We start from the raw sequence: 20152 nt of genomic DNA on the forward strand, positions 1-20152 counted from the left end.
ACTCCTTCACAACCTGAGGCATCTCAAGAGGTAGAGGAAGCAATGGTACATCTTCCTCAAGAGCCTGTTGAGGGTTTCGGCAGCATACCACCAAAGTATGAATTTATTTTAAATCCCAGTGTCTCTTTCTATTTTACTTAGAGACAGATATTATCTGAAAGGCAGGTTAGTCTTTGTCCATGACCTGACATTCCACAGTATCTACTGACTTTCATGTCCCTGGATTGCATTGGGCATAGGAAGATGCTAAGTGCTCCACCTTTGGAGAACTTACTGTCTAGGAACATAAATAATATCACAAAAACTATGTAAGAGTATGGTAGGTATATAACTTACAGCTTTTGAGCATTTTGTAGATGAGGGTACTACAGAAAGTTCATGGGGGTGGCCATTTGGCATAGTGGTTAAGATGCCACTGAGGTGCCTGCATACCGTATCATAGTGCCTGGGTTAGAACCCCAGCTCTGCTCCTGATCCCGCCTGCTGCTGTGCACTCTCGGAGGCAGGGTGATGGCTCTGGTGGTTGGGTTCCTGCCCTGGATTCCTGGGTTCCTGGCTCCTGACTTTGGCTGTTGTGGGTGTTTAGGGACTAAACCAGTGAATGGGAGATGGAGCTTTGTCTCTGTCTCTGTCTGTCTCTCAGCCTTTCAGATAAAATAGTTTTAAAAAGGAAAATGTGTTTTGATGTAAAGGCTTTTAAACCCCATATACAATTTCTCATAATATTTTCCATGAACTCTAAAAATATATTAGTATATATTAATTCATTCAAAATATGAAATAATTTATGGGAAGCTAACAGTGAATCAAACATTATGCCTCACTGTGGGGACTCAGGGACAAATGGGAACCTCAGTGAGCTTTGTGATTGACAAGTTGGAGAAAGAAATCCTAAAGATGCAAGCAAAAATACAACCACGCAGGCCTTTGACAAATTGGCTAAAATTAAGATTGAATCTGGCAAAATGGTGACTGGAGGTTCGACATGTTTTAGCATGTATTTTATTTTTATTTGGGGTGGGGAGGCGATCTTGGCTTTTTCATTCTGCTTGCATAACTTGTTTTCATTTGATCAGTTTTACTGAGGTAAGAATTGCACATTATGTAAACCTATGAACTGTCACTATGTGTTTACGTGTGTGTGTGTATGTGTTTGAGAGACAGAGAGAGAACTCAGAACTCAATCCAGGTTTCCCCTGTGGATGGTAGGACCCAGTCATTTAAATGATCACTACTGCCTCTCAGGTCTGTATCAGCAGGAAACTGGAACTGGGAGCTGGGGTGGGGGTGGGGGTGTATGGTATGGAACCCAGGTGCTCCTATTTGGGATGTGGCCATCTTAACCAGCATCTTAACTGCTAGGCCAAATGCCTGCCCTGGCCTGTGCTATATTTTTTAAAAGGGGAAATGGTCACCAATGTTTATAGAAATCACGGTGTCCGGATTCTCTTGAAAATACAAAAGGTCTGTTGACACTACATGGCAATAAACAGCTGGAGCTGAGAGCTGGAGAGCAGCTGCCCTCTGCATGACCCATGAGCTCTCTGCTTTCAGTCTCTGCCCAACCCTGAAGTGCATTTCCATCATCCCCTTGTCACTTGACCCAGCTCTGGATTTTGTTATCTCTGGTATAAACTTTACCCTGAAGGCAATGGAGACCCAAGGGAGGGTTTTTAACAGGGAAATGACACAATCAGAATGAGGTTTGAGATAGCTCTGCTAGGGGGGCACCTAGAGGAGGACAGAGGAGGACAAACCCAGAGGAAAAGAGATCAGTTAGGGACTCAATGCTGGAAGCCAGGTGAGAATGAATGACAGCCAAGGTAGCTAGGGATAGAGCCAGATGAATGGATTTGAAAGATACTAAGGAAATAGAATCCTTACGTGTTCAATGGGGGGGGGGGGGCATAAGAAAGAGGGAGAAATCAAGGATGATTTCTAGCAATGTAGGGTGATGCATGCTGTGGTCAAAGAAAGTGTTTAACAAGCAATATACGCTGCTTCCTGGGAACCCAAGAGCATCTCTTACTGATGAGATGACTGGCAGCTGAGAAAGACCAACGTGTGATTAGAGGGTGGAATTGTAAGCCCAGCTGCCAGACCCCAGGGAGGGCAGAGGAAATGGAGATTGAGCCAGTCAGCTCTGGTCAGTGACTGGATCAGTCACATTTACACCATGAAACCTGCAGAAAAATCCCAGTGATGGGGTTCTGAGAGGGTCCAGGTTGGCGAACACACCGAGGTTCTGGGAGGGTGGCCTGGATGCTCCACACCCTTGGTCCTATACCAAGGGTGCAATGTATCCCTTCCACTAGGCTGATCTGGAGTTGCACCTTTTAAAGGCAACTAGCAATAGTAAACAAAGCACCTTCCCGAGTTCTGTGAGTCAGTCTAGTACGGGAACTCCCTGCATTTATAGTGGCTCAGCCAGAAGTCCCAGGGACAAGCTGGGACTTGTGATTAGCATCTAACGTGGGCCCGAGGCCTTAACGTGGGGATGTGGCACCACCTCTAGGTAGAGAGTGTTAGAATCTAATTGAGTTGTAGGAAACCCGGCTTGTGCTCAGAGTGGGAAAAGTGGTATGGAAAGACATCAGGTAGAGTCTGGGGTGAGCAGTGTTGTGAGTCAACAGCTCACTCATGGCATCTGTGGGATCTTCAGCTTCCTGTGAGATACTGACGTCATGAAGCTCTGTTGTGCTCCTCTGAAAGCCTCTGGTCCCTGCTTGTCAACCCTCTGCATAAGGCCAAGGCCTAACCTCTCTCCACCCTAGCTATAGCGCTGTGCTCAGCCTTGGTGGCACACTGCAGTCACCTGGCAGTCTTTAGAAACACCAATGCCTGGGGCCCACCCCTGAGAGAGGGTGGTTTAATCAGTGCAGGGAGTGGATGGGCATGGGGATTTTCTTAAAGTTCTCCAGGTGATACAAATGTGCAGCCAAAGTTGCTATAAAGCAACGAAGTGGAAAGGAGGAAAACCCAAGAAAACAAGGTCAGGGACAGAGATAAAAGAAACTGACAGGGAGGAAAGAAGAAGAAGTCCGAGAAGAAAGCAGCGCTGACTATTTGGAGGTGGCGGTGGAGGTTGTCCAAGCCAGTGCAGAAGCTGCCTTCCTTAGCTGAAGTACAGCATTGGCACAGAAGTGACCAGGATATTAAACACATCAAGAGGGTAACCAGAGGACACACTTCTAAGTGTATTTTTAATTTACAGAGGAAGCAAATGGAATTAAGCAGTTAATTAAGGCAGTGTTTCTTGTTTAAGTGAAGCCATCCTGCATTAGCCGGGTGAGCTCTGGTCCAATGGTTCTTGAACTCTAACTTACGCAGGGAACTGGTTAAAATTCCGATTCTGTAGCGGTAGCCCTTTTCACAGTGTCCGGCTCCCATCCCCAAAGGTGCACATTCTGCCTCTCCCCAAGCAGCAGGTTATACACTGCCAGCAATGCCTCCTGCACACCCCGATCCTGCTCTGCCTGTGACTGCTGCCCCTGGACTGCTGAGGAAGCAAAGGATTTTCCTGGTTTAACTTGAAATTTCCAGAAGTATTCAAGTGGCTTCTACTAGGATTTGGTGAACTAGCCTTTTCCCCATTTTATTTGTTTGGGCTGATTTGCTTATTTAGCTTTGCCCTACTTCATTCATTTTGGCTGACTTCCCTAGCAGGCACATTAATATCTGCCTACTCACTAAGAGTATGGGATTTGGTACTAGATGGTCTTAAGTTTAATACTGTTCTGTTGCTTGCTATCTGTGTGACCTCAGCTATACTTAGCACTTACCTTCCTCATCTGTGAAATGGAGATGATACTAATACTACCACAAGAAGTTATTAAGGGGATTGAGTTAGTACATAAGTAAAGTGCTTACTAAGAGCCAAGTATCATCCACTGTTTTTTTTTTTAATTTTTTAATTTTTATTTTTATTTATTTGACAGATAGAGTTAGAGAGAGAAAGAGAGAAAGGTCTTCCTTCTGTTGGTTCACCCCCAAAATGGCCACTACGGCTGGTGCTATGGCCGGCGCTATGGCCAGCGCTGCGCTGATCCAAAGCCAGGAACCGGGTACTTCCTCCAGGTCTCCCATGCGGGTGCAGGCGCCCAAGCACTTGGGCCATCCTCCACTGCCTTCTCGGGCCACAGCAGAGAGCTGGACTGGAAGAGGAGCAACTGGGACTAGAACCCGGCGCCCATATGGGATGCCGGCGCCGCAGGTGGAGGATTAACAAAGTGAGCCATGGTGCCGTCCCTTTTTAAAAATTTTTTAAAAATGATTTAAGAAAGAGAGTGTATGTATATGTTGCTGTCCACTGGTTTATTCCCCAAATGCTTACAACAGCTGGGACTGGGCTGGGGCTGAAGCCAGGAGCTGCAAACTCATGCCAGGTCTCCCAAGTGGGTGACAGGAACCCAGTTACTTGAGCCATCACCAGGTTCCACACCAGTAGGAAGTTGGAGTCTAGAACCTGAGCCAGGAATTAAACCCAGGCACTCCAGTGTGGGACCTCTAGGCTAAATGCCCACTCTCACTATTATTATTTTTATAGCTGCCTAATTAATGACTCTCACTGGCCACTTTGTTGTATGACAAAAAAAGTCCACCTTCAGTATAGCAATCTCCACAAACACGTTGAGCAGAACAGAAGTTAATTACCAAAGCGGCTGGCATGGCACTGCCTGAGGGATTTTCTTCCATCCTTCTGCTGTTTATGAATAAACTGGAGATTTCCAAGACTTCATTGTGGAGGTTTCGCAGCTGAAGATGTCGATATCCTGGAATAATGCACAATTGGGAGAAGCTTGTTAACACACACTGTTGAACTCTGCAAAGACCACACGCCAATGAAATCAGCAAATGACAGGCGGAAATGGCCCCTAAACAATGGCTGCGGAGGGCAAGAGCGATGCCTTTCAGCATGAGAATGCTGCCCTCTGCCCTCTAGAGAGGGTCCTGGGCCACCCAGGGGGGATCAATTTTTCCAGGTTCTACTGTTTTTAACTTAGACTCAAAACCAGAAAACCTCAGACTCAAAAGGCTGTGGGACAATCTGATCTTTTTGATACTAAAGCATCTACAGATGCCGTTTGACAAACATTCTGTCTTAGAGATGCTCTAATGATACTACAACGCTCCAGTAATAGATTTGTTAACTAAGTCATAGTGTGAGTACTGTATGTATAAGATGGAATAATATGCAGCCACCAAAAGCAGTAATGTGGATGTACAGTTACTAACAAAACAAATTGTTCACTATATATTTTAGTAGGTGAAAATCAGTAAGTTGCAAAATGCTAAAATTAGCAGGAAGCCAATTTATTCAAAATATATCCGTACGCTCATGTGTTATATACATGGACAGAGAAAGCTTAGAAAAGATGTGCAGCAAGAGGGATTATGTTGAAGAGATGGAAAATGGATAATTTTTTAAAAAAATTGTTTTTGTAGCTCTGTATTTTTTTCATAATTCTATAATAACTGTGAGGGATGAACTGTGTTTCCCCATTGTACCCTTGCCACTCGTATGTTGAAAACTTAACCTCTAGTATCTCAGAATGTGACTGTATTGGGAGAAAAGACTTTTAACCAGGTTACAATCAGGATCATTAGCGTGGGCCCTCATCCAACATGACTGGTGGCCTTTTAAGAAGAAGAAATGAGGACACAGCTGCAGACACTAGACATGTGCACAGAGACCAAGTAAGACTGCGAGAGGACACAGCCAGAGGGGGGCCAGTGGCAAGCCAAGGAGGGGCCTCTGAAGAGAATACACCTGCTGACACTTTGTGATCTTCCAGCGTCAGAACTATGAGACAATAATTTACATCATTGTGTTCTGCTTCGGAGGTCCCACAAACACACACAGTGGTGGGCGGCTACTGGCACAACGGAAAGAGAGAACTAGGAGGAGACCAAGGAGGGCATTGTAATGTGTTTGTGGGGCTCAGAGGATGGCAGCTTGGTGTGGCTAGAGGAGGAGAACCTTGGTACTGAAAGTAGATCATCAGAGTCAGCATCTGTGGGAGTGTGTTAGAAAGGGAGAATCTGGGGCCGGCGCTGTGGTGCTGCAGGTTAACACCCTGGCCTGAAGCACCAGCATCCCATATGGGTGCCAGTTCTAGTCCCGGCTGCTCCACTTCTGATCCAGCTCTCTGCTATGGTCTCGGAAAGCAACAGAAGATGGCCCAGGTCCTTGGACCCTGCACCCACATGGGAGACCTGGAGGAAGCTCTTGGCTCCTGGCTCTGGATCAGTGCAGTTCTGGCCGTTGTGGCCATCTGGGGAGTGAACCAGTGGATGGAAGACCTCTCTCTCTCTGCCTCTCCTCCCTCTGTGTAACTCTGACTTCCAAATAAATAAATAATAAATCTTAAAAAAGAAAGGGAGAATCTTGAGTACTACCCAGGCCTGCTGAATCAGGGTCAGCACATTTTTACCAAGAGCCTCCAGGGATTCCTATACACATCAAAATTTGAGAAGTGATGCCCAGGCCAGGTGCACTAGGCCACAATTTCTCGGAGGGCCACCACAAAGCCAATGCGGAAGCCAACAGCTCCGGCCTTTGCTCAGCAGTCTCCATCTTTGCCCTAATCTGCATCCCCCATGTATAACACTGGACTTCCGCCAGGCTCGCCTATGCCACTGCCACATCCTGAAGCTCCCGCCCTCTGCTTTCCTCTCCTTACATCAGTGCCTGCTTTCAAAGTGCCAGGGTTAACTGTGGGTGCTCTTGGGAATTTTATTCTACCTCTTTTTAAAGCCTTGAGTGGAATGATTCTCTGGGCGGTTACTGCCGAACTGTTGTTTTCCACAACTGCGAAACGAAGAAACACAAGGTCTTCGAAGTGAACCCGGAACAGAAACTGTTCGTTCCACATGGGGTTCAGGGTGTTTCGGTGGATGGGCTTCGTGCGGAAATGGCAGCCGTCCAGGGGCATGCCCAGGACGTCCACTTCAATGCACGGGCTTCCTGTGCTGTTACTGGGGCACACGTTTTGACCAGAGACAATCTGAAGGGGGAAGAAGAGAGTCAAAGTCACTGCAGACGAAAGGAAAACAAAGATGACCTCTGCACCTCACCTCTTCCCTCCACGGAGAAAACCAGACTGGACCAGGTCAAAGATGAATAAAACTACTGAGCCAAGAAAAGTGATTATAATCAGGTGACCCCACGGCTGGAATCATGTGAAAAGCCGATTTTGTCAACGGCATTCGCTTAGCTGTGACCTTTGAAATGCCAAGACTTCAAACATCTTCAAAGCCAAGTAATTAAGATGAAGTTGTTTCTCATAGGAGAGAGCAGAAGACCTTAGGAAAAGAAAAGTTGCTGATATTCTGCTCAAAATGCTGCAGGAGTACTTTCTACAACTTCAATTCCTTTTCCTCGAATAGTTTAGTTTTAGAACACCTCACAGGGCATATGTTGCTAAAATGAATTTATAGCTTTCTGTAAACAGATAAAATGCCACTCGACTCTAACTCAACTGGTCAAAGAGAAAAGGGACTATTGTCCTACTGTCTTAGGGAAAGAAGGAAAAGCAGTTTGGACGGCAGGAAAATCTGAAAATGCGGTTGTCCCAGGGGACTGGGGTGTCCTGCGTGGAGGGCTGCTTGCCATTCTTCCCGAGGAGGGAGTGACGAGATCTAAAGGAGGAGGGAGGAGATGACCTTGACCGCCCTCCCTCTCTTTCCTATCTTCCACGCTGCTTTTCTTTCTCTGTTCACTAGGAGGGAGCAAAAGAGCTTGAAATGGAAGTGGAGTAAAGAGTTAGGGCTGCTGTGTTCTTAAGCAGAATCAGTACAGTTTAATAAGCTAATAGGTAACAAAAGCAATAGAAGACAGACTCCAGCAAGACAAAGATGAACCAAAAGGCGGACAGGTGCTTACTTGTTTCTGCATATTCGTGCCAGTTCGTCTGATCCTACAGCTTGTTGGAGCTTATGAGGAACTGACTCTACTCATGGTTGTGAGGCAGACAGAACTACCATCAGCAGTGGCCCTGGTGAAGGGGGACCTCACAGCTCCACCACAGTTCCCCCTATGTCTAACCAGGGAACAAAACATCACTCTGGGAACGAAATCTGCAACCTCGGTGACATAACAGCCTTGTAAGGCCTTGAATTCAAAATCTGTTCCTTCTCAGGACATGTGAGGACGGGCGCCCTACTTACAGTTAAAGAGTAGACGGCAGGCTCCATGTTGTCCAGATCCCTTTCCAGTGGAGAAAACTTCTGGTACATGGGACAGCTCTTGTCCCACAGAACTGGGGGTTTCAAAACATAACCACAGCCGCCATTTGCCTCAAACATCGCAGCATTTAAATGCAAAGGGAGATCTGCAAAACAAAGAGGGCCAATACTTCTTGCTACTTTGTCATTTGAGAGTCGTAAATTTAAAGTTTGAGAAAATCTTGCATTGATTTTCGCTAAGCTCGAGCCTGAAGAAGACATCATCATCCACTCATCCCACAGACTGATGAGTGCCTGCTCCGTGCCAGGCTGTGTTAGGCGCTGGAAGAGGAAGCCGGGAACGAGAGAGACAAAGCCCTGCACTCCTGGAGCTCACAGCCTGTGGGGGAGCCAAGCGTTTCCACCACAACCAGTTCTGCCACTTAAAATCTCTTGCAAATAAAATTTACCACATCCATTTGAAAAGCCTTGTATATTGCCTCATTTCATACTAATTTTTTGGAAAGGAATAATGGTATTTCTTTATCTCCAAACCAAACCATGCAGGTAACTATATGGTCAGCTCTTGCTACTTTAAATTTAGGCTAAGGGGTGGGCATCGTAGCAGAGTCAGGACACCTGCATCTCTTTTCAGAGCACCGGTTCAAGTCCCAGCTACTCCACTTCTGACCCAGCTCCCTGCAAATGCATCCTGGGAGGCAGCAGATGATGGCTCAAGTACTTGGGTTCCTGGCACCCATGAGAGAGATCTGGAAGAATTTCCAGGCTTTGTCCTGGCCCAGCCTTGGTTTCTGTGGGCATCTGATGAGCAAACCAGTAGATGAGAGATCTTCCTGTCAGTCTGCATTTTGAAAGGAATTTAAAACAATTTAGAAAACAAAATGCAAGAAAGTTTTAATTATACAAGAACCCACAGAAAAATAGCTAGAAAAGTAACTTCTTGAAATACCAATTTCAACCCATTAATCACAAAACTTCTGTCTCTTTAAATTGTAAATACGAAAAAAGTAATCACATATGATTCACATCATGTCCACAATCCCCTCAACCATAAACTTCAGAAATCTTCACAAAGACTCTGAGTCTTTTGTAGCCAAATTTTATTTGGCAGAGTTCTCTGATGAATGATCCAATGCCTGCACTGTTTCTGGACTCTTACACACTCACACGCTCATGTGATGGCTCCAGTCTGTACCAAAGTTTCCCAAATGAGCAAAAATTTTATGGGACACACCTGCTGAACGTTCCCTCTGATAGATTCCTTCCATGTACGGCCTGAACTTTGCTCCATGGACCAACATCAATGAAAAGTGTGGTAAGTGCTTTGGAGCAAGAAGTTGGCCCCCGGCTTTTGTGTCTTCTGTGTGTGAAATAGTTCCGTGTATATGGGGTTGGCCTGGCTTGTGCGCAGGGATTCCTGGGCTAAGATGTCTGAGACATACGAAAGCTCCTTGGGTTTTGGGGTCAAGTCCGTGCACTGCACCCCATTTTTCTCTAAGGTCCTGATGGGACCGACTCATGGTAGCCCTGTGCTCTCATCTGCAGAGGCAGAATATCCTCTTCTCTGGCCACTCTGTGACAGGAACGTTGACGTGGCTAGGATGGCTAAGAGGGTGAGGCAGACTGGCTCAACAGAGAGGAGCAGATATGAAATGGACATATAAAATACTTCAAAAGCTCATGGAACGTGGAATTCAGGTAGATTTATTTAGCTATCAAATTTTTTTTGAAACCCATATATTTTTTTTTTCACAATACACATTTTCAGGAACTTTAAAAAAACTCTTTGTATATTAATAACAGGAATAGTAGCTCATACTTCCTGCACTCTTGGATTCCTACTCAGTCATGAGTAGATTCTTTTAGTATTCCCATTTTTATAGATGAGAACACTGAGGCACTAGGAAGTAGAAACAGCCAAGGCACACAGCTGGTAAGTGTGGGAACAAGAATTCCAACCCAGATGGCTGGAACCAAGGCCCCTCCTCCTGACACTGAGCCACATACTACGATAATGTATGAGAGTCCCTATTCTAGCAGTTGGTGCCCAATGAATGGAAATTATGTTATGATCATGCTACTTATGGTTTGAAGTCTGATTTCATTAGCACTCTATCTGTCCTGATAGCTTTCCAAAAATGTAAAGCACGTTTTTGTTGACAAAGTTCTCATTTAGTGACACAATACGTAAAACTGATCCATGTGGAGCCACTCGATTTTAAATAAAGACACTTCACATTTAGCTCTGCTCCTGTTCCCTGGGAATGGTCCCAGAAATTCATCTGGGGTTATAATTTGAAAACCCCTGTTCCAACCAAGTAAGAGGGCAGGCATGAATCGGTGTTGCCCTATGATCTCTCTACATCCAATACACAATGGTGGTAGACCAAGCATACCTTTGCCTTTACAGTCTTCTACTCATCTGGAGGCCCTGTTGTAAGTGGATACCACAATCATACTATTTTCCCTGCATTTGGGAGCTCAATATGTGCTGCTGTACTGCAGGATGGCCCAAGGAGTAGCAAATCCCTGTGTCTTGTTTGCCTGGGGCTCCCTTTGCCATCGGTGGAGCCGGCGTGTCTGCACTGCACTTGGCACTAAAGAAGATTGGGCATATCCCAAACCGAATGCATTTCCATTTCCTTGATAAAATCGCTCTGCTAGTTATTTCAGTTTACTTAAAATATTTTGGTATCAAGGGTGCCAGTGGATGCAGAACCACAGACTGGGCCAGAGATGTGATCCCACAAGCCACTCGGGAAAGATTGAAAAGAAATGGAAACCAACATTTTTACAACTTTAAAAATATTTCACTATTATTTCCATTTGCGAGCCCAAATCATACTGTTTTTATAATTTATCAAACACACTTTTTGATGGTTAATATTTGTGGAATGCTCTTCATGTGCCAAGAGCTATGCTATATATGGTCCTTCATCCACATCATCTTATTTCAACAGAAAGATGCATATGTAACAAGGGCCAGAAAAAAAAAAAAAAAAAAGACTGCTATCTCTAAGCAGTTGTCTTTGAGGTCAGCCACAACTGGGTACTGTCGGCATCAGCACTGAGTAGCTAGCCGGCTGGTCCCAGAGCTAAAGCTGCGGTTTGACCTCGGCTGGAGTCAGGGTTGTGCTGTGGTTTATGGTTCAGCACAGTTCGTTAGTATCTGATACAGTTCACGTGAGATGAATGATAAGGGCTGCTCACTGCCTGACTGTTTAAAGCAAAGGCTGGGTTTTGATTGTGCTTCTAGGAAACATTCTTTATGGAGTCCTTCCTTACCTCCTGTAGCTTCCCTGCTGCCCTCTAGAACAAGATGGAAACAAAATGCTTTATCCTCCAAACTCCCAGAGTCCTTGGACTTCTCATTGCAAGCTATCCTGTGACCTTGAGTTAATTGTTCATCTGAGAAATGGGGATCATAACGGTACCTGCACCTTGGGGTGTTGTGAAAATTACACGAGATCAGGGTACACCTGATATAAAGGGTCAGGTATACACAGTGTCAGGGGCACGGTGAGCATGCAGGAAGTGGTAGCTCCCTCTGGAGGCTCAGGCCTGGCGTCACAGTCTCGTGGATTATGGAAACATGAACACCGCTCTCTCTCTTCCTGCAATTCACATCCTTGTTATCCCTTGAATAGCTACTGTTAAAGTACTTTCCATTATTCAAAATGGTGACAAGAATGTAAAAAAATGGTTTTAACTCACAGCATGTTAGAGTGACACTTTTTTTTTTCCTGCAAAAATTGCATAGTGAGACAGGTTCTAAAGCAGCATTAGGATATCCCTGCCCAGAATTTTTTTTTTTTTTTTTTTTTTTTTTAAACAGGCAGAGTGGATAGTGAGAGAGAGAGAGACAGAGAGAAAGGTCTTCCTTTTTGCCGTTGGTTCACCCTCCAGTGGCCGCTGCGGCTAGCACATCTCGCTGATCCGAAGCCAGGAGCCAGGTGCTTTTCCTGGTCTCCCATGCGGGTGCACGGCCCAAGCACTTGGGCCATCCTCCACTGCCTTCCCGGGCCATAGCAGAGAGCTGGCCTGGAAGAGGGGCAACTGGGATAGAATCCGGCACCCCAACCAGGACTAGAACCCGGTGTGCCGGCGCCACAAGGCGGAGGATTAGCCTATTAAGGCACGGCACCGGCCAACCCAGAAATATTTTTATAAACCAAGTTGGCACAGCTCTAGTTTTAGTTTAAAAAGTGCTTTTCAAAAATGGGAGCAAGGGGTGGTGTTCAATCTAGTGATTAAGATGCCCACTTCCTGCACTAAAGTGCCTGGGGCTGATTCCTGGCCTTGGCTCCTGAGTCTAGCTTCTTGCTAACGCAGACCCTGGGAAGCAGTGGTGATGGCTCAAGTAGTTCAACTCCTGCCACCCACATGGGAGACCTGGACTGAATTCTTGGATCCCAGCTGTGGCCCCAGCCCACCTCTCTGCCTCACAACCAAATCAGTTTAAAAAGGGAGGAGGCAGGGCCAGAAGATTTGGGGGCCCCTTCGAGGTTCTTCTCTATCACCTGAACTATGAAGTCTCAGGGCCACGATTCAGTATCAAACACCCTTGTTTTCTGCTCTCTGTATTTTGACCCTGGGGTACTGTGTGTCGCAGTCTGGAAGCTCGTCCCATTGAAACAATGGTGCTTGTCAGCCGCATTTACCGCAAGGTCAGAGGCAAAGGAGAGAGGGGAGGCTGCAGCCCATTACCGTCTGTCTGGTAGTTGAGGGCCACGAGCTGTATCCCATGGAGCCAGAACATGAGGGGGTTGGGGTTGGAGGAGTCGATGCGGGTGGCGGCCGGGTAGGTCCTGAGCAGCTGACAGGCGGTGTGCTGGATCAGCTTCTGCGAATATCTGCGGCACAGCCGTTTGGCGGCATTTTCATTCAGTGACGAGATGTGGTAGCATCGGGGAGTTCGAATGAGAGCGCTGAGCGACGTGGCGGGGTTCAGAGCGGAGGACGTCTCCTCCCAGTTCTGGCGAATGCCTTCACAGAAACCTAAACCCCCCACAAAGGACGAGCCTCAGGTTAGTGGTGAAAACTTCATCCTTTCCCACGGGCAACCCGCACAGCATCCCAGCAAACAGGTGTAACACAGAAAGACAGCAGGAGACACCCCGCTTTTACCTGCCAGGCAGCTCATCACCCTGAAACAACATACAGCTACAGAGCTGTAAAATGAGTGTGTGGGGGAGCAGCGTTGTGGCACAGCGGGTTAAGCCACCGCCTGGACAGCTGCATGCCACAGGAGTGCAGGCTGGAGTCCCGGCTGCTTCCTCCTAATCCAGCTCCCTGCTAAGGTGCCTGGGAAAGCGGCAGAAGACGGTCTGAGCGATTGGGCCCCTGGCTCCTGGTTTTGACCTGGCCCAGTCCCAGCTGTTGTGGCCATTTGGGGAGTGAACCAGTAGATGGAAGATCTCTCTCTCTCTCTCTGTAACTTTGCCTAATAAATAAATAAACCTTTAAAGATAAAATGAGAGTAGCAGTACTGATTTGAATTAAAAGCCTGTACATCCCTGGCCTCAGGACCTCACTGTGCCATAGGTATACTCCCACAAATACACAGCAAAATAAAAATTAAAAACTGGAAGCAATCCAAGTATTTGACCAGCAAGGAGGTAACTAAATCAATGAAATGCTTAAATAAATATCCACCCAATGGAATACCACACAGGCATTAAACAGAGTAAGGCAGACACATGTATACAAAGTTATGTGGAAAGTTATAGCAAGTATAAAAGTTATACAAATATATTCATATTCCATTTGGATCATCTTAAAAAGGCATTTGTTTTTCTTGAAGAAAACACAATAAACTTAACAGTGGTTACCTCTGAGGAGCAGCGCCAGGACACCGAGAGAGGAAAGATTTTTAATAATATTCTGTATTGTTTGAGCTTTTAACTATGAGGATTTATTACTTTACAATAAAAAGTAATTAGAAATAAAATGGATATATCATCTGGCGTTACAATGGTGAAGAGAGCAGTTCCAAGAACCACCAGAATGTTCCCAGGTGCCTTCAATTCTTACTTTTGAGGCAAATAGTATTAGGGCATGTTCAATGAAATGCTATTTGTAGTAAGTTCAAAGTGAAAATTAGCAGTTTTAAAAACATTTACACCACACTTGGACAATGAGAGCATTCACGAAAATAAAAAAGGAATGAAAAACTTCGACAGTGAAACAGCCGAACCATGGCCCATGCAGAATCAAGCAAAAATATTGTAAGAAGGTGACTTTACTTTTTCCAGATGTTTTGTTAAACGATGCTGTCTCCCCTGGGCTCATTCTGCCCGGATTGTTGCCAAAAATGGACTTCCTGCTTTTCCTTTCTTTTCCTCTGCTAGAGCCAGATGCATTTAGAGTTGACAGCCCTGTTCCCATAAAATGAAAATAAATAAGCCAAAAACTCCAGGCAAGGGAACTCAACATTTTCCATCCCTGTTCGTGTTTATTTTGAAGTTCTACTACTCCCTTATAACCCAGCTCAGAAGATCTACTAGCATTTTTAGCACCATTAATAATAGCATTGGAGGCAATTATAGCAAAGTTTTTTATCTCTGCAATGAAAATGACGTGCTTCTAACCTCAAAGTCATACATGTACCTGATTGGTTGTATACCAGAGAGATTTTGAAAAATTCCAGGAGAAGAAAGTGCTGCAGTCACTATTTAATTGTCAGGGCCTAATTACTCAATTTTGGGAGATTAAAAGAAATAGTTCTGGGACTGGCACTGTGGTGTAGTGAGCTAAGCCGCCAGCATTCCATATGGATGCCGGTTCATGTCCCGGCTGCTCCTCTCCTAAGCTAGCTCTCTGCTAATGGCCAGGGAAAGCAGTGGAAGACGGCTCAAGTGCTTGGGCCCCTTGCACCTGCTTGGGAGACCCGGAAGAAGCTCCTGGCTTTGGATCGGCTCAGCTCTGGCCTTTGTGGACATCTGGGGAGTGGGCCAGCGGATGGAAGACCTTTCTCTCTTTCTCTCTGTAACTCTCTCAAATAAATAAATAAATAATCTTTAAAAAAATGGTTCTGAGCCTGAGCTTTAGCATCCTATTGTCCCAGGTTAAATTCCTGCCAGTGAGGCTTGACCTCTATTCCTCAATTTCCTTATCTACAGAATGGGTGTGATTATAGGAGCTCACCCATAGGTTAGTCTGAGGAGTCTGTGGGGGAATAAACTAAGATGATAATGCGTTTTCATGGCTTCTCCTTCTTGCCTTGTGCCCAACCATTCCCTGGGTCCCCATGACTGTCACAGTGCCTTCAGCACAGCAGGAGTTCAGGACATATTTGCTGAATGAGGAAATGAATGCACTTCACGCAGACCTGGCTCCAGTGTGCCAAGGGGGATGACAAAGCACCAGTGATCTACAAGTCTACAAGTACGTACACCACTGAGTCATTCATCAAGCCGAAGCATTTAGGAAGTCCTCTTAAAGACAAAATGCACCTTCCAAGAACAGAATTAGAGGAGACAGGCTGCAGTATTGTTAAGAACATAACTTTGGGGATTGGCATTATGGCGTAGTGAGTTAAGCCACTATGTGCAATGCAAAAAAAAAAAAAAAAAAAAAAAAAAAATCTTAAAAAAGAGAATACAGACTTTAAAGAGAGGAAATTGAGGCCCAGAGAGGGGAATGACTGGGGTCAAACTCACAGAGCATGATAGTCACAGGTCCAGATCTCTGACCAGTGATCATGCCACCATCCAATATTTTGCATAAAATGCCGAATTGTAACTGTGGATAACTAGAGTCCCTGTAGGTACCTGAGCATGTGCCTGTACGTGCAAGCAGTTCCCAGAAAAGAGACACCATGATGAGCTTAAGAGTCCCAGTTCTTCACAGGGATCCCTGGCCTTGTGACTTTGGACCATGGCAAAGGGAAGCGGGAAGAGCTGGCCAGGTTGAGTGCTCTGTGCAATGGCCTGGAAGCTGCAAAGACTGTGATGTGTGTGGGAGAGTGAAGGACACAGGGAGCTGGCGGGAAGTAGCTGCAAACTGAGTCGTAGGGCGAGATGATAAAAACGCCAGGTCCTTCTGTTTTCCTCTTAGAAGAGCATAAAATACAGGCTAGTTCACAAAGTGAATGTAACTAAGAAACCCTATGCGAAAGCAGGTATCGAGACAGGGTAAATGCTGATGCGTGCTTGGCCTGAGAAAGACAAGACAGTGTGATGGAAAGAACAGGATGCGGGGAGTTGAACAGGTCGTGATCATGGGGGTCTCGTCACTCGTGGGGGCCTCAGACCACATCATCTTTGAGTCCCTCACTGCTCTGAAGATTTTTTTTTTTTTTTGACTCCTGGGAAGGGAATTTGGAAGGATGAAAAGTGAAATACATTGAAATTACAATACAGCAAAATCAAAATCAATGCGGCAGCCACTGAACATTTTATGGTATTTTCTTCATAGTCATCAGAACAGCCATGGTAACAATAAATATTTTAAAGGTGTTCCAGCAGCGATTCTGGCAGCACAACTCAGTTATTTGGAGAAAGGAAATAAAGTTGGGGAAAGAAAAATGTAAGACATTTCAATTACTTAGAAAGCATTAAAGTACAGTATGCCTGTAGGAATGTGTGCTACATAAACACTTTAGAAAAAACAACATACTTGGACTTTTAAAAATAAGCCAAACCACCAGGCGCTTAGCCTATGCCTCAAGTCAGAAGCGGCAGCAAACGAGCCCTTGACCTCTCCGTGATTCTCTATTGGCACAGAATCTTTATCTTTTGCGTTGATTTCAAATGTCTTTGGGGATCTGTGCTCCTCATCTACTCTGTGTTCCAGAAGCCAAGACGAAGCCAGTGAAGCAGCTTGGCGGTTGCGCCGGCTGTGCTTCTAAGGCCTAAGAGCTGCAGTGAGCAGGAGCCTCACATGGAGTGGGCTTCATACCGGATCCCTGGGGGAAGGCCAGGCCGGCCAGGTGAGCAAATGTGACCCAATGTACTTGTGTGACCTAAGGTCATGACCTCTGAAACGGAAGCGAGGCGTCTGGGTCCTGCATTCCTCTGAAAGCTCTGCTGACTACGTGGCCGTTCATCTCCGCCTTGACACGAGCGGCTGGCAGACGAGCAGCAGCCGCCGCCAGCGTTTAAAGACAGTTTACGGGAGAAAGCTTAACAGGAACAAAGTTCGATTTATGGTATATTTGTTCCTTCGAGGGTGTGAAAAGGCCACCGGTGCCTCATTTTTTTAATAGTCCAACACCTCTGTCTCATTTTTCCAGGTGCAGTGTGAGAAGTGGGGTTTAAGACGTGCTCTGGGGGCCGGAACCCACGTTCAGCTCATCTTGGGAAGCGGAAGGCTGGCGTGGGAACGCCCCCCTCTAGACCGTGGCCACATACCCTGTTTACCAACACTCAGGCTGCCCCTCCAAACCAGCCGCTCCCTTGTCCGCAGACGGCCTGTGCAAGGGAATCCCTTTTCTCGGGACAAAGAAATCAATTTTTCTGACTTCCATAATTTATGGGCTTCCCTGCTTGCCCCCCCGGCTCCCAGGGTCCCGTCTATGAGCCATCTGATTGGGTGAGTACATTGACCATGCTCCCTGACAAGAAGGGCACTGCTGATGTTGTGTTTTAAAATGGAGACAGTATAACCCCCACCTCTTAGAATTATTGTGAGTCATCAAGGAGAGGATCTCCGTAAAACACTTAGTACAAACCTTGTTACTTAAGTAGTTAATATATTTAATTATTAGATTTCCTTTGTTTTTATTGTTATGTTATTAACTATTATGCAAGGAAACTGTGGTCTGGAAATGAACATCTTATACTGTTTTTCTTCATAAGCACCAAAGCAAATGATAATCATAACAGATATTTAGAGAGTGTTAATATGATGATTTCAGCCACACAATTTCATTATTCTGGTAGCATTCACAGTGCCCAATGAACTAAACAATATATTTTCTGGTGCCGTTAAGTGTTAGAGATGATCGTGCCATTCTTACCTGGAAATTTCACGGCTTGGCAATAGATGACGAGGTCAGAAAGCTCTGGTGCAATCTGTCTGCTTTCTTTTTTATTTTGAGGAAGATAAAATTCCTCTCCCAGTTCCATGTCATATACCTATCAAGGGGAAATGATACCCTTTTACATGGAAGATTTATGCTGGTTCCCCCAAAGTCCCAAAGCTCATTACCTGCACTTGGCTGCCACCAGGAGTGTTTCCCCCTGCTCTGTAATTATCCATGTAGTCATACCAGTCCTCACACCTTCCCTGGGGTGAAAGCTGGTGAGGTCATGGGGTGAGCCTAGTGCCTCCTCCATCTTCCCTCGGGGCTCAGTCCATGGTCTTGTGCAACAGTCAGTGGACACTTGTCGAATAGGTGGAGGGCTGACTATCTCCTGAAGCACAGGGTGTTGACATATCTTGTCTTTCTATTTTCCAGCAATATCACTGCCACTGTCTATGACATGCTCAGAGTTCATGTGCTGTGAGGCACTCGAGGGAAGGGTCTGGGGACTGCAGGCGTCTTTTCTATCCTCAGTGTCTTTCTAACACTTTGCAATCTGTCCCCATTCAACTTCCTGCTCATCCCTTTAAAGCTTCTTGCAATTCCCTGGACACAAATACACCAGCTTGTCCTCTTGGTCTGAATGCTCTATTTTTCTCCCTCTCAAACATCCTCTTCCCCAGGAGCCTGTCCCTGAACCTCTGACAACCTGGGGCACTTATCTGTGAGCACTGGTGATACATCTATCTCCATCACTGAACCACCCCTAAGCTACTTTGGTGTCTACCACACGTCTACCGTCAATAGGCAATGGTTGGATGAATCAACGCCTGGCCTTGCCATTGTTGGTGTCTAAAGGAAAATGAAGGAAAAGGTGAAAAGAAGGGACAGAGAGGAGGTGGAATCCCGCCTGAAACTGACGGAAGTACCACAGCCCAGGTGACACTGGGCAGAAACCATTCACCTACCTTTCCTTTGCTGCAAGCTGAGTTATCTGCTTTCTTTATCCTTTTGGGGATTTCTTCACTGTACTCGAACTGAAGCTTGTCATTACAGGACTTGTTTTCAGGTCTGTCTTCCAGAATGTTGTCTGAAAACCAGTTAGCAGGCTTCAGTGAAAAAGAACCTAGTGACTTTCAAGGCTTCGTGTCCGCCCCACGGGGATCCAGCTACTCGTACCTATCTGACAGATGGAGGTTCTGGCTACGTACTACTGAAATGATGGCTTGAAGCACAGTTTTAAAAACGGGGTTTTTACTCATTTTCATAAAGATGATGGGAACTGTGAACCCATTATGGAAGACACTCTGTGTTGAGAAGCTGACAGCACACAGGTTTGGGAAGGATTTAGTGGCCGAAGCACTTGTAGGTAGGAACACATGATTGAACCACTCTCACTTTAAAGTGAACCTACTCACTTCTTTTTCCTGGAGAAATGTCAAAACCAGAGGGGAAAAGATATATTGCTAAATACAATGCAAGTTTTTTCACAATTATACTTAATTTGAAAGTAAGGTTTTCATGATTGGTATTAATTTATTAAGTGGTAACAAATTAAAATATGTCTATATCATAGTATGACAGATAAGTTTATGTTTTGCTTTTTTCCCCCCAGCATTTCTTTTCCAAATGATTCTAAAGATGCTTGGGCTATGTTATGATCATGCTCTCTGAAAATGAAAACACCTTCAAGACTTCATCATCTCATCAGGCCACAGATGTTTACACCAATACATCCTTATTCCAAATCAGGGCCATGCAGGCTGCCAAGACGTAAATGAGATAAATCATTTCTTTACATTTGGATTTACAGAGGTGTCACAGTTTCATGTGAATCAGGCCCAAGAAATTGGAAATGAGTGCTGTCATCCATGCAGTGAAAATGCCCGGTTCAAATGGCCTTTACCTTCCTGACCGTTAGGAGCAGGGGAAGCAGTAAGGACGTCTGCTACAGAAAAACACAATCAGAAAGGGGACAAAAGGAAGGAGAAGTGAGAC

The 20152-nt window shown here is 45.5% G+C and overlaps 1 protein-coding gene across 4 annotated transcripts in view; it reads right to left on the reverse strand.

Moving 5' to 3' along the window:
• The window catches only part of PLCE1 (phospholipase C epsilon 1), a 331237-nt gene that overhangs the window by 22444 nt on the left and 288641 nt on the right, over window positions 1-20152 (reverse strand). For all 4 annotated transcript variants that reach the window (XM_062214098.1, XM_062214096.1, XM_062214097.1 and 1 more), the window contains exons 21-27: window positions 19123-19244; window positions 18149-18266; window positions 14433-14564; window positions 12895-13185; window positions 8170-8333; window positions 6746-7007; window positions 4654-4772 (exon numbers count right to left, since the gene is read on the reverse strand). In XM_062214098.1, coding sequence (XP_062070082.1) covers window positions 4654-4772; window positions 6746-7007; window positions 8170-8333; window positions 12895-13185; window positions 14433-14564; window positions 18149-18266; window positions 19123-19244 — 1208 coding nt within the window. The remainder of the gene's footprint in view (window positions 1-4653; window positions 4773-6745; window positions 7008-8169; window positions 8334-12894; window positions 13186-14432; window positions 14565-18148; window positions 18267-19122; window positions 19245-20152) is intronic.

Source organism: Lepus europaeus, chromosome 17, assembly GCF_033115175.1.
Source record: "Lepus europaeus isolate LE1 chromosome 17, mLepTim1.pri, whole genome shotgun sequence".
Lineage (NCBI taxonomy): Eukaryota > Metazoa > Chordata > Mammalia > Lagomorpha > Leporidae > Lepus > Lepus europaeus.